This window comes from Cetorhinus maximus, chromosome 6 (assembly GCF_964194155.1).
Source record: "Cetorhinus maximus chromosome 6, sCetMax3.hap1.1, whole genome shotgun sequence".
Taxonomy (NCBI): Eukaryota; Metazoa; Chordata; class Chondrichthyes; order Lamniformes; family Cetorhinidae; genus Cetorhinus; species Cetorhinus maximus.
The window spans coordinates 19,108,735-19,124,648 of NC_135884.1; the positions used below are offsets into that span (position 1 = coordinate 19,108,735).

General features: G+C 43.2%; 1 protein-coding gene across 4 annotated transcripts in view; it reads left to right on the plus strand.

The window, feature by feature from the left end:
* The window catches only part of LOC144681604 (inter-alpha-trypsin inhibitor heavy chain H3-like), a 106,959-nt gene that overhangs the window by 60,653 nt on the left and 30,392 nt on the right, over positions 1-15,914 (plus strand). For all 4 annotated transcript variants that reach the window (XM_078543338.1, XM_078543336.1, XM_078543340.1 and 1 more), the window contains exon 17: positions 10,583-10,705. In XM_078543338.1, the coding sequence (XP_078399464.1) occupies positions 10,583-10,705 (123 nt within the window). The remainder of the gene's footprint in view (positions 1-10,582; positions 10,706-15,914) is intronic.

The following is a 15,914-nucleotide window of genomic DNA, read 5'->3' on the forward strand; positions in this document are numbered from 1 at the left end:
AATTTCAGTGATCAAAACCACTGATCCCATAGTATTTCTTTTTCACTGACAAATTCTACAAATGTTTGAATAGATTTCTTTCTTATAGTCCTAAACTTTAATCAATAAGCTTCAGGGACAAGCACATTTAGTATTGCCTTTTTAACTACTTCATAGTCTGAAGATTGTTCTTTTGACAAACTGGGGTGCGCATTCATAACTGTACCTGACAGAACACTTTGTAACATAAAAGTCCAAACATCTTTTGGCCACTTCAAATTCACACCTATCTTTTAAAATTAGGTGAAATATCTTTCAAAACAAAAACAGAATTACCTGGAAAAACTCAGCAGGTCTGGCAGCTTCGGTGGAGAAGAAAAGCGTTGACGTTTCGAGTCCACATGACCCTTCAACAGAACTAAGTGTAGTTAGGAGAGGGGTGAAATATAAGCTGGTTTAAGGTGGGGGGGCGGGGGGAGAGAAGTTGAGGGTGCGGTGGTTGTAGGGACAAGCAAGCAGTGATAGGAGCAGGTAATCAAAAGATGTCACAGACAAAAGGATCAAAGAGGTGTTGAAGGTGGTGATATTATCTAAGAAAAGTGCTAATTAAGAATGGATGGCAGGACACTCAAGGTACAGCTCTAGTGGGGGTGGGGTGGAAAGACTGACAAGTTATTAGTTGTAGATTTAAAAATAATGGAAATAGGTGGGAAAAGAAAAATCTATATAAATTATTGAAAAAAACCAAAAAGGAGGGGGAAGAAATGGAGTGGGGATGGGGGGAGGGAGTTTAAGATCTAAAGTTGTTGAATTCAATATTCAGCCCGGAAGGCTGTAAAGTGCCTAGTCGGAAGATGTGGTCCTGCTCCTCCAGTTTGCGTTGGGCTTCACTGGAACAATGCAGCAAGCCAAGGACAGACATGTGGGCAAGAGAGCAGGGTGGAGTGTTAAAATGGCAAGCGACAGGGAGGTTTGGGTCTTTCTTGCGGACAGACCGCAGGTGTTCTGCAAAGCGGTCGCCCAGTTTGCGTTTAGTCTCTCCAATGTAGAGGAGACCGCATTGGGAGCAACGAATGCAGTAGACTAAGTTAGGGGAAATGCAAGTGAAATGCTGCTTCACTTAAAAGGAGTGTTTGGGCCCTTGGACGGTGAGGAGAGAGGAAGTGAAGGGGCAGGTGTTGCATCTTCTGCGTGGGCATGAGGAGGTGCCATAAGTGGGGGTTGAGGAGTAGGGGATGATGGAGGAGTGGACCAGGGTGTCCCGGAGGGAACGATCCCTACGGAATGCCGCCAGGGGGGCTGAAGGGAAGATGTGTTTGGTGGTGGCATCATGCTGGAGTTGGCGGAAATGGCGGAGGATGATCCTTTGAATGCGGAGGCTGGTGGGGTGATAAGTGAGGACAAGGGGAACCCTATAATGTTTCTGGGAGGGAGGAGAAGGCGTGAGGGCAGATGCACGGGAGATGGGCTGGACACGGTTGAGGGCCCTGTCAACGACCGTGCGTGGAAAACCTCGGTTAAAGAAGAAGGAGGACATGTCAGAGGAGCTGTTTTTGAAGGTAGCGTCATCAGAACAGATGCGACGGAGGCGAAGGAACTGAGAGAATGGGATGGAGTCTTTACAGGAAGCGGGGTGTGAGGAGCTGTAGTCGAGGTAGCTGTGGGAGTCAGTAGGCTTGTAATGGATATTGGTGGACAGTCTATCATCAGAAATTGAGACAGAGAAGTCAAGGAAGGGAAGAGAAGTGTCAGAGATGGACCATGTGAAAATAATGGAGGGCTGGAGATTGGAAGCAAAATTAATAAATTTTTCCAGGTCCCGACGAGAGCATGAAGCAGCACCGAAGTAATCATCGATGTACCGGAGAAAGAGTTGTGGGAGGGGGCCGGAGTAGGACTGGAAGAAGGAATGTTCCACATACCCCATAAAGAGACAGGCATAGCTGGGGCCCATGCGGGTACCCATAGCTACACCTTGTATTTGGAGGTAGTGAGAGGAGTTAAAGGAGAAATTGTTCAGTGTGAGAACAAGTTCAGCCAGATGGAGGAGAGTAGTGGTGGATGGGGATTGTTCGGGCCTCTGTTCAAGGAAGAAGTTAAGGGCCCTCGGACCATCCTGGTGGGGGATGGAGATGTAGAGGGATTGGACATCCATGGTGAAGAGGAAGCAGTTGGGGCCAGGGAACTGGAAATTGTTGATGTGACGTAAGGTGTCAGAGGAATCATGGATGTAGGTGGGAAGGGACTGGACAAGGGGAGAGAGAAGGGAGTCAAGATAACGAGAAATGAGTTCCGTGGGGCAGGAACAGGCTGACACGATCGGTCTGCCAGGACAGTTCTGTTTGTGGATTTTGGGTAGGAGGTAGAAGTGGGCCGTCCGAGGTTGGGCGACTATCAAGTTGGAAGCTGTGGGAGGAAGATCTCCAGAGGAGATGAGGTCAGTGACAGTCCTGGAAACAATGGCTTGATGTTCCGTGGTGGGGTCATGGTCCAGGGAGAGGTAGGAGGAAGTGTCTGCGAGTTGACGCTCAGCCTCCGCGAGGTAGAGGTCAGTGCGCCAGACAACAACAGCACCACCCTTGTCAGCGGGTTTGATGACAATGTTGGGGTTGGACCTGAGAGAACGGAGTGCAGTAAGTTCAGAGAGAGACAGATTAGAATGGGTGAGAGGAGCAGAGAAATTGAGACGGCTAATGTCACGCCGACAGTTCTCAATGAAAAGATCAAGAGAAGGTAAGAATCCAGAGGGAGGGGTCCAGGTGGAGGGAGAATATTGGAGGTGGGTAAAAGGATCCGTTGAACGGGGAGAGGACTCCTGCCCAAAGAAGTGAGCACGGAGACGAAGACGGCGGAAGAAGAGTTCAGCATCGTGCCGAGCCCGAAATTCATTGAGATGAGGGCGTAAGGGTATGAAACTAAGTCCTTTGCTGAGCACTGAACGTTCAGCATCGGAGAGGGGAAGGTCAGGGGGTGTAGTGAATACGCGGCTGGGGCTGGGATTGGAAGGTGAGGTGGGGACGGAGGGACAAGCAGTGCTGGAGGGTCCCAGATGGGTGTTGGTGTCGATGAGTTGTTGGAGCTTGCGTTCCTTAGCACTTGAGAGAAAGAGAAAAAGTTTCTTGTTGAGGCGTCGGATGAGGCAAAGAATAAAATGAAACTGGGGGCACGCGCAGCTTTGAAAAAGGGTGCGGCGGTGCTGCTGAAGGGCGAGGTCGAGTGTGTTCATATGGCGGCGCATGGCACTGAGTGTGGACCTCAGAATGCGACGGGAACAGCAGTCCGAGAAACATTTTATGTCCCGGAGATACCTGTAATCCTGGGTGGGTTCGAAACAAGAGGGATGGAATTTCAGTTGAAATCCACGTGGGGTGAGTCGGAGACGGAGACAGTCACTGAGAAAGGAAATATGGCTGTGAAAGCGGGTTTTAGTAAACACCTTGTCAAACACCAGGACAGAAATGGAAAACAATGAAGGTGAACAAGGCAGAAGAGACAGGCGCAAACCCTGTCGGAGAACAGAGCAATACTTCTTCAAGGAAGGCATTTCTTGAAGAGAGTGTATCTTTCAACTCTATTCTCTGTAAATTTAGGCACTAAGCAAAGATTTTTAGTCAAATCAAATTCCACAGGGGAATCAGAATCATCCTCTGAACCACTATCTCCTCTTTCTTCCTTTATTCCAAGATTTTTTCTAGCCAAGTCTTGTTGTCTGATTTCTCTCTATCTCTTTGAAACTCAAGCTCAAGCTTTCACATTTCCATTTCTTTTTCCTTTTCCAATGTGAGCTTTTTCATTTCCATTTCTTTCTCTTTTTCCTTTCCTCCCCAATTCAAGTTTCTTCATTTGCAATTGACTCTTAGCTAACTCTAGCTGTGATACATTGATGTCAGAAGTCTCCCTTTTTAAATTTAAATGCTGGGTAAGTACTTCAACCACAACATTCTTATGAAATCCTGCTTTTATTTCTATATTCAATTTACTTACTAACTCTTACAGTGTTTCAAAGAATCCACTGTTACATCTTCTACTCCCAGAAAATTCTTTGCAACAATCAAAGCCGTTTTTAAATTCCAACCTGTGTAATATACCTCACAGCAAATCCAGTTTCTATGTCCTGTACCTCTCTACCTCCATGCACTTGTTTCTTTAAGGATTCACAGATCCCACTTAAATTCAAGGTTTTTTAATCCACATGAGATCCCACCTTATTACGAGATCCCAGACAAGCCCCCAATTTCTTGTGCTCCCAGCTGATGTTACTACTGGACAAGTCTGATCCCAAGATGGAACCTAGCTTGATAGATCCTAATTTTTATTTTTTGTTTAGTAACATGGAGGGTGGTTACTAAATAAAGTCACAGGAGTCTACTGATGAACTTTTAACAAAAGAATAAAACAGTTATTAAACAAGAAAAAAAAACTATATAACAGTAAACAAAAAATTTGGAAAGATTTCAATACAAACACCAGTAAATGAGTCAAATTACACTGCTCCCTCACCTCAACTATACTTTACAGGTGCATACAAATTCATAAAGATAATACAATTTACAATGTCTATCTTAAACTCTAATATTTATGGTAAGTATGCAGCACAAGTAAACTAGTGGCCGAACAGTGGTCAGCCACACCACACTCCAAAAATCAAGAGATAGATGCCACCCAAAGCAGATGTTATGGATTTCTCATCAACCGCCCCCGCCCCACCTCACCACCAACCAAGCACTTGTTATACCGTGAGCTAACCAGTCTCATTGAAACTCTATCTTTCTCACAAGGGTTTCCAATCTCCATGCTCGAAGAACTCGCTTTGGAAATCTCTCTCAAATGACACTTTCTCTCGAACACCTTCAACAAGGATCCACCTCCAGGGTTTCAACCTCTCCTTCCAAGATTCCCTTCTCCTGGATCTCCTGCTTTCAAGCTGCACCTTCCAAGCACACGCTCAGATATTTGGCTGTGCCAAGCAGAATACCACTGCTCCAAAGGCTCACATTAAGCAGTCACCACCTTTGGCTGCCTCCTCGAACCTTCCGGCTTCTCTCAAGTCCACCTCATTCCAAGTCTGCTCCCCACAACACTGTCGCTTTAATTCAGAGCCTTTTCCTCTGCACCTCACTCTTAACTTCACTTAACAGGATGTGTTTCAGATTCCTGTCCTTGTCCCTTGACTTGACTGTCTCCTTGGCAACTCTTTCTGTTCCACTTCCTGGCTGCCGAGGATTTCTTATCTTTGGGACCTGCTCCCTGCAGGAAACAGACCAACTGCGCATGTGTGGCCTTTCACCAGTTGGCACATGTGCAGAAGCCCCAAGATTATTATTTTAAAATTGCGCACGTGTGGCCTTTTCAGGGTCAGTGCATGTGCAGAGACTGCTGGTGCTCAATCTCTATTTTCAAAAGTAAGTTTTTCCTTTCAGGATTTGTCACAATGCTAACAAAATGGGAATGAGAATGCCAGTGGAAGCAGAAAGTGGGATGCCACGGGAGATATAAAGCAGTGCATCATTTGCACAGTCACAGAAATTCTAGTTGTGTGATGGTTCATTAGAATTGTAATTGGTTACATGACTGAAGGAGTTTTATGTATGGGTAGTTTATAACTTTAACATATGGAACATGAAGGGTATGTTGTCCAGGTGGAAATGGTAAAGTATTTGAAAAGAGGTTGATCTTGAAGACCAGCACAGTACATCATAGCATTGGTAGAAGAGTGGAAGAGTGTTTGGATACAAGGTTATGTAAGTTTAGTCATTTTTCTGAAGAATTAAGTAATTTTATTCTATCTATTCTGTTATAAATGGAATTGTTAGCTGTATAAACTGCAGAGAGACAAGTAAAAAAAAATGTAACTAAGATAATTGTTTGAGCAATTTGACCAATCCATTATCTGGTACTTGCTGGTTATGGACAATAGTATGGGGAGGAAATGCTTCCTTAAGATTTCTGCTGTTTATTCACTTTTGTCATTTGTCACTTGCCAAGTGAACCATTTTAGTTCATTTACATTTAATCAATTAGATGCCTGATTGGTTTAGTTATCCACGTCTTTGTTAAGTTGTCAATCAACATTATGGGCAGAATTTTGCCCTTGGCGTACGGGATCGGCGGGGGGTGGGGGGGGTGGGGGGGTGGTGGGGGGGGGTTGGTGGGTGGGGGGGGTGGGGGGGGACGGTTGAGGGGTCGGAAAGCTGACAGCCACCCGTGATCAACAGCTCACAGTGATTTTATGCGGGCGGGCCAATTAGGGCCCGCCCAACGTGATACGCCAGCAGCAGACTGTACGGGCTGGGGGAGGAAGGCAAGCAGGTCTAGCGTGAATTTGCCCATGAACGCGAGAGTGTGCAGAATAATCTCCCTGAGGCATGGAGATGCCTTACAGAGATGAAGAATTTTCAAAAAAAAATAAAGAGCAGAAAAATGTAATGAAACATGTCCCCTCGTGTGACCCTGTCACGTGAGCAGGGACATGTTTTTAATTAAAAAAATAAAGATTTTATTTTATTTGCCTTTGCTTTTGGAAACCTCATCCCACCCATGGATGAGGTTTCCAAAATAATGCAAAGGCCGCTTGGTCTTTTCGCCTGCCCGTCAACCATTAGTGAAACATTAAAGTCAATTGTTAACTTAATGGCCTTAATAGGCCTTTTAATTGTCAATGGGCACGCTGCCAGCTCCGGCGCTAGCCCGCCAACCAAACTATCATGCAACTGTGCTTTGACATTGGCACGCTCGGCCGATGTCATCGCATGTCATTTCGCACGCCCACCCGCCGAGCTAAAAATTCTGCCCTATCCTTTTTGTCCCAGAAAAATGTAACAATTTGAACATGTGACACTTAGAAGGTGTGAGACTTTGAGGTGTGATGCCCTTGAACCAAGAGTTATTACAAAAATGACCAATCAAATTGCTCAAGCTATTTTTTATTTTTTTCCCAGCACACTGAATTATATACACTAATTATTAAATTTACTGTGTGATAAGTACTTTTACATTATACATAATTCTTTAAAAATTGCACTAAATTTGGTTCCAACAACATTCCATGAATATATGCCAGGCACAGATTTTTAAAACAATGCAAATTGATGCATGTTTTCATTGCTTTTTTAGAAAAACCTTTGGCACAGCGAAAAAGACCTTAAATTGCTGATGGATATTTATTAGGTACAATTTTTGGAAAGACTCTTAATTTTATTTTTTTGAAAGATGTGACAAGCTGCTGTACAAATGTAAGAGATGGATTAGACACTAAAATAAAAGCAAAATGCTGTAGATGCTGGAAATCTGAAATGAAAACTGAAAATGCTGGAAAGGCCCAGCAGGTCTGGCAGCATCCATGGAGAGAGAAACAGGGTTAATGTTTTGAGTCCAATCTGACTGTTCTTCAGATCTGAAGATAAGTAGAATTGTGATGTGTTTTATGCTGTTGAAAAAAGGGGGGGGTCAGGCGGAGAAAAAAGGAAGATCAGGGATAGGTTAGAGTGTGGGACAGATTAAATGACCATGGTCATTTAAATGACCATGCCATGGAACAAAAGGCAAAGGGAGTGGTAATTGTTGTAATAAAGAAACAAAGCATTGGTCCAGACTAAGTCTTAGTGGCAGAATAAAGGACAGTTGTGTGTGAGAGCGGAAACATGGAAACAAGATACAGACTGGTACTTGTAAAAAAAAAAGAATCAAAATGGAGGACAGAGTTCATGGCCTGAAGTTGATGAACTCAATGTTGAGTCCAGAAGACTGTTAAGTGCCTAATTGGAAGACGAGGTGCTATTCCTCACGTTTGTATTGGGCTTCGCTGGAACATTGCAGCAAGCCAGTCAGAAATGAGAGCATGAGAGCAAGGTGGTGAATTAAAATAGCAAGCACTGGAAGGTCAGGGTCATGCTTGCAGACTGAATGGAGGTGCTCTGCAAAGTGGTCACCCAGTCTCTGTTTGATCTCCCTGGTGTAGAGGAGACTGCATTGTGAGCAGCGAATACAGTATACTAAATGGAAAAAAGTACAAGTATAGCACTGCTTCACCTAGAAGGGACGTTTGGGGCATTAGACAGTGAGGAGGGAGGATGTAAAGGGGAAGGTGTTACACCTCCTGTGATTGCATGGAAGGTGCCGTGGGAAGGGGACGAGGTGTTGGGGGTGATTGAGGAGTATCTAGTGTGTCACAAGGGAATGTTCAACACAGAATGATGATAGTGGAGGGGAGAGGAGGGGAAGGTGTGTTTGGTGCTGGCACCATGCTGGACACAGTGAAAATGGTGGAGAATGATGCTTTTAATGTGGAAGCTGGTGGAATGGATAGTGAGGACATGGTTCTGTCATGGTTCTGGGAGTGAGGGGAAGGGATGAGAACAAAAGTACAGGAAATGGGCCAGACGTAGTTGAGGGCCATTGCAACCAGAGTGGGGGGGAATCCTCAGTTAAGGAAAAAGGAAGGCATGTTGGAAGCACTATTGTTGAAGGTAGCATCCAGAATGGAGACGGAGAAACTGGGAGAGTGGAATGGAGTCCCTACAGGAGCAGGGTTTGAGGAAGAGTAATTGAGATGGCTGTGAGGCTCAGTGGGCTTATAATGAATATTATTAGACTGCCTATCCCCAGAAATGGAGACAGAGAAGTCAAGGAGGGGAAGGTAAGTGTCAGAGATGGACCATGTGAAGGGTGGAATTTGGAAGCAAAATTTATGAATTTTCCCAGTTCAGGATGTGAGCAGAAAACGGCATCGATATAGTCAAGTATGTAGAGAAAAAGAAGTTGGGGGAGGGGCCTGAATATGACTGCAACAAGGAATGTTCATCATACCCCACAAAAAGACAGGCATAACTAGGGCCCATGGGAGAGTACCCATAGCAACACTGTTTATTTGGAGGAAGCGAGACAAGTTAAAGGAGAAATTGTTCAACGAGAGAACGAGTTTAGCCAGACGGAAGAAGGTGGTGGTGGATGGGAATTGTTCAGGCCTTTGTTCAAGGAAGAAGCAGAGAGCCCTCAGATTATCCCCGTGGGGGATGGAGGTGTTGAGCAACTGGACATCCATAGTGAAGAGGAGGCAGTTAGGGCCGTGAAACTGGAAATTGCTGAAATGACATAGGGCATCAGAAGAATCATGAATGTAGGTGGGAAAAGACTGGACAAGGGGAGAAAAGATAGCATCAAGATAGGAAGAATAAGTTCAGTGGGGAAGGAACAGGCTGAAATGATGGTCTACCAGGGCAGTCCTGTTTATGGATTTTGGGGACGAGGTAGAGGTGGGCTGGTGGGTTGAGGGACTATGAGGTGGGAAGCTGTGGTGGGAAGATCTCCAGAGGAGATGAGGTCAGTGACAGTCCTGGAAACAATGGATTGATGTTTGGTGATTGGGTCATGGGCCAGGGGAAGGTAGGAAGATGTGTCTGAGAATTGGCACTCAGCCTTTGCAAGGTAGAGGTTAGTATGCCAAACATCAACAGCTCCACTCTTGTTAGCAGCTTTGATAACACTGTCGGGGTTAGATCTGAGAGAACAGAGTGCAGCAAATTCAGAGCGAGATAGGTTAGAGTGAGTGAGGGGAGCAGAGAAATTAAGACACTGATGTTACACGTAAAGGGTTAGGTCTGGTAGCTTTGTGTGCGAGAGAAGCAAAAGAAGTGGCTGCCAGAGCCAGAATGGCAGAGGAAAGAAATCTTGCTGATGGAGTGGGAATGAGAATGCCAGAGGGAGCAGACACCAGAACGTCAGCAAGAGATGGAGAGATGCACATCGTTTATGCATTCACAGAATTCCTAGTTGTGTGCTGGCTTGTCGGCATTGTAATCGGTTACATGACTGAAGGAGTTTTATCTGTGGGTAGTTTGTTACTTTAACTTGGGAAAGATGAACAATAAATTGGTTAGGTGGAAATGGTTAGTATTGGGAAGGAGGTTATCCTTGGAGATTAGTGAGGTGCATCCTAATGTCAGTGCATGAGGGCAAGGAATTATTCGAAGACTAGCTTGTGTGAGTTTAGTTGTTTGTCTAAAGAATTATGTAATTTTAATGTATCTATTCTGTTAAACAAATATCTATGCTAGCTGTAGATACAGAGAGATCATAAAAAACTTCAACTAAGAAAATTGAGCAATTTGATGATTTCATTTTGTGGTACTTCCTCGTTATGAATAATAAAGGAGAAACGGTTGCCTAGATTTCCGCTATTTACTCATTTTTGCCATGTGTCACTTGTCATGTGAACCATTTTAGTTCATTTACATTTAATCAATCAGATGTTTGATTGGTTTAAAGATCCACTTCTCCATTAAGTTGCCATCATGATTGTTTTTCATGTCCCACATAGATGTAACGCTTTGAAGGTGTGACCTTTTGAAGAGGGTTGTCCTTCAACCAAAAATGATCATAAAACTGATGAACCAAAGTGCTCAAACTAATTTTTCAGTTGCCTTTTCCAGCCACAGGACTATATACAACTAATAACTAAATTTAGAATATAATAAATACATTTACAAATCACATAATGCTTTAAAAATATTGTTAAACTTGATTGCACCAACATTCTGTGGATACTTGGTCGACAGACTTTTTTTTAAATGATATAAATTGTTGTATGTTTTCATTTCTTTTTCAGGCCCAGTTAAGTTGACAAGAAAAAATTTCAATCCTCGTAGGTTTCTTGGTTCTGCCGGTCCTCCCAGCCTTCCTGGCCCTCCCAGTCTTCCCGGCTTTGCTGGTCTTACAGGAAATGGGCAGCGTAAGTTTTCTGAAATGAATCTTATTTTGAAGTGTTTCTGAGGTGTGGTAAGCTGCTACACAAACCTACGAAATTCTTGGTCGAATACAAAATGTGAAGGCAGCCATGTTTTCAAAGATTGCCACCTCATTTATCAAGGTCTAAAGGATTAGGTTTGGTAGCTCCATGAGCAGGAAAAGCAAAAGAAACAGCTTCCTGAGCCAGAATGGTAGAGGAAGAAAGGATGCCAAAGATCTGGAAATGAGAATGCCTGCGGAAGCAGAAACCAAAATGTTGGCAGGAGACGGAGAGATGCTCATCATTTACACATACACGGAAGTCTAAACTTAGAATACAAAGTGTGTTGATGGCTCCTAGGAATTGTAATTGGTTACATGATTGAGGGAGTTTTCTGTGTGGTTAGTTTGTTACTATAACGTAGGGAAGATGAAGATTAAGTTAAGTGGGTGGAAATGGTTGGTATTGGGAAGGAGGCTGTCCTTGATGCATTGCATCATAGTGTTGGTGGTAGAGGGGAAGAAAGTATTTGGAGACAAACTTGTGTGAGTTTAGTAATTTTTCTAAAGAATTAGTAAATACATTCAAAAGTATATAATTGGTTGGATGTCACAGCTGCAAATTGGGCGGGTTGCGCCCCCTCCCTGCCCCCACCATGCTGACGTAAAATATGGTGTGATGACGTTGGGTTCCCAACAGTCTACAATAACATGGAAGGCAAGTGGGTGCTGAAATTGGAAGCCCACCTGCCATTTTGAAAAAACAATTAACAAGCTATTGAGCTTGTTAAAAAACCAATTGACTCAATTTTTTGTTGCCCACTCCATTTTTCACTGGTTTCACAAGAAAAATATTCAGAGTGATTTTGACCAGGTATGAGGAGGCAGTACAAGGCAGAATGGATGGCCTGCAGAAGTAGTAATAGGTCTGCTGCTGAAGGTGGCAGCATCTGTCCGGTATTGGAGTCTGTTTCTTCAGCTTTTATAGGCTGGCATAATTAAGGAGTGACAGGGCAGGAAGCCTTTAAATTGGTGGCTGTGACCGACTTCCAATTCACGGCCTCTCCTGCTAGACATCCCACCCTAGATGCCCGATTGGGCAGGGAGCCCCTGTTCTTGATGCTGATTGGCCAGCTGATGCTTGATACGACGTCCTGAAACAGTGAATACGGGAGCAAGCAAACGGCGCACTTACCATTCTGCCTCCCTAACCCTAGCAAAAACTGTAAAATCCAGCCCAATGTTAAAAAATTAATTTGTTAGCTGTGTAGAGTACAGGAAGGTCAGAAAAAACACAACTAAGATCATTGCTTGAACAATTTGATCATTTTGTAGTACTTGCTGGCTATGAATTGTAGCCTGGCAGGGGAATAATTTCTTCAATTTCTGTCGGTTACATTCAACCACTGGCCAATTGAAGGGGACTATTTTGGTTCATTTCTACTTCGTCAATCAGATACTTGATTGGTATTTTATTACAGAAGTGGTTATTTGTAAGAATCATGACTTTTCTTCTCTCCCACAGAGGTGTCACTTTTTTGAGGTCTGACCTCTGTGCCTCAGGGAGATTTCTGCCCTCTTTCGCACGCATGCGCAAAAGAGAGCAGGCCCAGTCTCAGGGAATCCCCCCCCAGCCCGCACAAGGAGCGCTCAGCCTTAATTGGCCCGCCCACGTAAAATGGCGGCGCACACCCGATCGGGGATGCCAATCAGGTTTGCACTCGCTCCTGCCCGCCCCCGCACAAGCCCCCTAACAGGGGGAAAATTCAGCCCTTAAGCTACTTGAGTTACCTAATTACACATTAATTACACATTAATTTCCTCCACAGATATCATGCCCGTTTTTGCTACTGATAAGATGCAGATCAATAATTTATTGCTTTATATAATCATATTAATAAGGGAAGATGATGACATAGTGGAAATGTCATTGGACAAGTAATCTAGTGACCCAGGTTATTTTTCTGGGGGCCTGGGTGTTGTAAGGGTTTGCTCTGCCTCTCACAAAGAGGTCTAGAGGCTTGTGTGGTTGAACATTAAGTGTTTATTAACAACTCATAACCAAATACATCTCCAGTGTATAGCCCTAACTAGATACTACCTCCATGCTGGCTTCTGCTAGATTCTATTGTACTCATTCCACTTTAATGTGACTCTCTACATCATTCTGTGGGCGATACTATTCTCCAATCCTACCTTAACACCGTTATACTACACCCTCCCCCCCCCTCAAGTCTAACTTTTATTTTTTGTTTAGAAACATGGAGGGCGGCTACTGATCAGAGTCACAGAGTCTGCTGATGTACTTTGAAAAAAAAACATTTATTAAACAATAAAATGATGAACTATATTACACTACTCCTTCACCCACAACCATACCTTTACAGATATATATAGATTTGGAGGAATAACACATTACAAAAAATCTATCTTATACTCTAGTGTTCACAGTAAGTATTCAGTCCATGCAAATCAATAGGCGACCTGTGGTCCAAAACCAAATGACAGATGCCACCCAAAGCAGATGCTATGGATTTCTCATCAACTCCCCCCAGACACTTGTCACACTGTGAGCCAACCAGTCTCACTGAACGCCGACTTTCACACAAGGATTTCCAATCACCACTCTCAAATTACTCACCTTGGAATTTTCTCCCAAACTACGCTTTCACTTAGACATCTTCAACAAGGATCCACCTCCAGGGTTTCAACCTCTCCTTCCGATGTTATCCTCCCCTGGATCACCACATGCATTCAAACTTTGCCTTCCGCCTACTCTGTCAGATACTCATCCATGCCAACAGAACGCCACTGCTTCACAGGCCCATAGTAGAAGTTACCAACCTTTGGCTGTCTCCTCAGATCTCCTGGTTTCTCACAAACACACTTTGCCTTGATTCTGCTCCCTACAGCTTTATTTAATTCGGAGACTTTTCCTCTGCTCCTTACCTTAACTTCATTGGACAGGGTCTTGTTCCAGATCCTTGTCCTTGTCCTTTGACTTAACTGTCTTCTTGGGACTTTCTTTTGTCCTCATTCTCTAGTTTCTGGGACTTTCTTCTGTTCTTTTGTGAAGTCTGCTCTTTGCAGTTCCATCTCCTGTCCAGCTTTCTCACCCTGTGTAATCCACAGACCACTGAACTCAAAATGCTTTTTTGTTTCTCTGTCTCTCTCTGTATGTCTCCTGTTGCTAGGCAATAGCACAGCTTTTCCTACTTTGTTTTAACTTCCCTAAACCTCTAACCCCCCACCCCCACAAAACACAGCTCTCCACTTCAAGGTCGTAAAATCTCATTAAAATGCAGGTACACAAACAGACCCACAGACTTGCAGCCAACATTTAAACTTAAATTAAACCTATAGCTTATACCTAACACACATAAATACACACATAACTTACTTAAAACTATCTCTACTTCCTAAAATTCTGCATTCAAACAACTGTTCTGATTCATCAGCAAATCAGCAATTTCTTCTCCTGCTCCAGGCATTTTTCATTGTAGAGACCTCTGATACTTAAAGTTCACCAAATTCTAATTTTTCATTAGCAAACTCATCTTTCATATGTGAAAGTTGGTTCTCTGCACTGAACAGATTTCCTTTAGCAGAGCCTAATTCCTCTGTGATATCCTTCAAACTCACATTCTGTAATCTCACTTCAGCTATGTGTTTCTGAGACTATTCATGCTCCTTTGCGGGAATGTCTCCTTTCTCTTGCCATTCTAGATTCTTGATTTTAATTTCATCCATTTCATTTTTCAACAACTCAATGGTTCTCAGTAAGTTTGAAGCATCCAGTGTTTTCCCTTCTAGTTCCCTGAACTTCAGCTCTACAGTCTCTTTCTTGCACCTCTTGGCTTCCTCCTGGAATAGGGAACATTTCTGGCTTTTCTCTGCCAACTGGCTCATCAGTTCTTTCAGAGTGACATTAAATTAATTTTGCTTGTCTTCACAATCTTCCAAGGGAACAAAATTTAACCTGAAGGATCCTTGTAGCGTGTGATAGTTCTTCAACAGGTTTTCTTTTTCTTTGGAATCTTGAGTTTTCTTGTAATTCAGCAGAATCTGCTCGACTTGTTTCTGCTGTTTCTCACTTCTGCTATTCAAGACAGTCTTCGTTTCTTCATACTGCTGAAAGGTCATGTACTCCTTTTGCATTTGATCTTGAAAGACAATCAGCTGTTCTTTCAACTGTTTATTTTCTTGTTGACCTCTTGCCAACTCATGCTGCACTTCAGTGCATTGCTTTGTTGCTACTGATAGTTGCAATGAAGCTTTATCTGAAGTAGTATTCAACATTCTTTTTTTTACCCTGGGGATATGTACTGAAACTGCACATGATTCAGATTTTCGTTCATTGCATTCTTCACAATATTAAACCTTTTTGTTTTGTTTCAAAGCCTCCTTGTACCATTGTAACACCTCAAATATTTGTATGTTCAGATCTCGAACAGTTTGATTCATTGCAGATTTTATTTAACTTGCGTTTTCAAAGGTGCATACTCTGCTTGAATCTTGTGTTTCAAGTCTTCCATTTCAGCTTTGATATGAAAATTTTCTGATCTTATTTCTATCTTTTCTTTCTCTGTATGCAACAGAGCTTTGTCCTTAATTGTCTTTCATTTTTCTTTCACTGTTAGCCAGGTGTGTCTCCAGTGAAGTCTTAGCTTGTTTCAGTTCTGTAATTGTGCTACTCGTGGCTTCATTATCAGCTCACAGATTGGAATGCTCTACTACTTTACCTTCAATCAGAGCCAGATGGCACAGCACTGTCACCTGATGTTGCAGTTTGGGTAATGTCTTGACCTTTTCAAAAAGATCTATGTTTAAGTCTTCCAGCTACTTCTCAACCTCATATTTCCTCTGCACTAAACTCTTCAGCTCATGCACTTCTTTGCACTGGCCTGGTTTGTGAACCTCATCTGGTTTTCTTGTACATTGTCTTTTTGCCTTTTTGTTGCTTTCTCAGGGTGTCTCTGTCTCTCATTTAAGTTCTGCACATTCCACAATTTGCAGATTAAAATGCTTGTCAATGGCTTTCAATGCCTCATCAAAGCTGGCTGAGGATTCATCAATGCCTTGCATTAGGATTACTTCATCCACAGATACACCAAACAAGTATAAAAATGTATTAACTTGGACTTCCTCTGATTTCCTGATGTACTCCTGTAATCTAAAAAATTTCCTCTCCATGATACCCAATTTTGCATCTG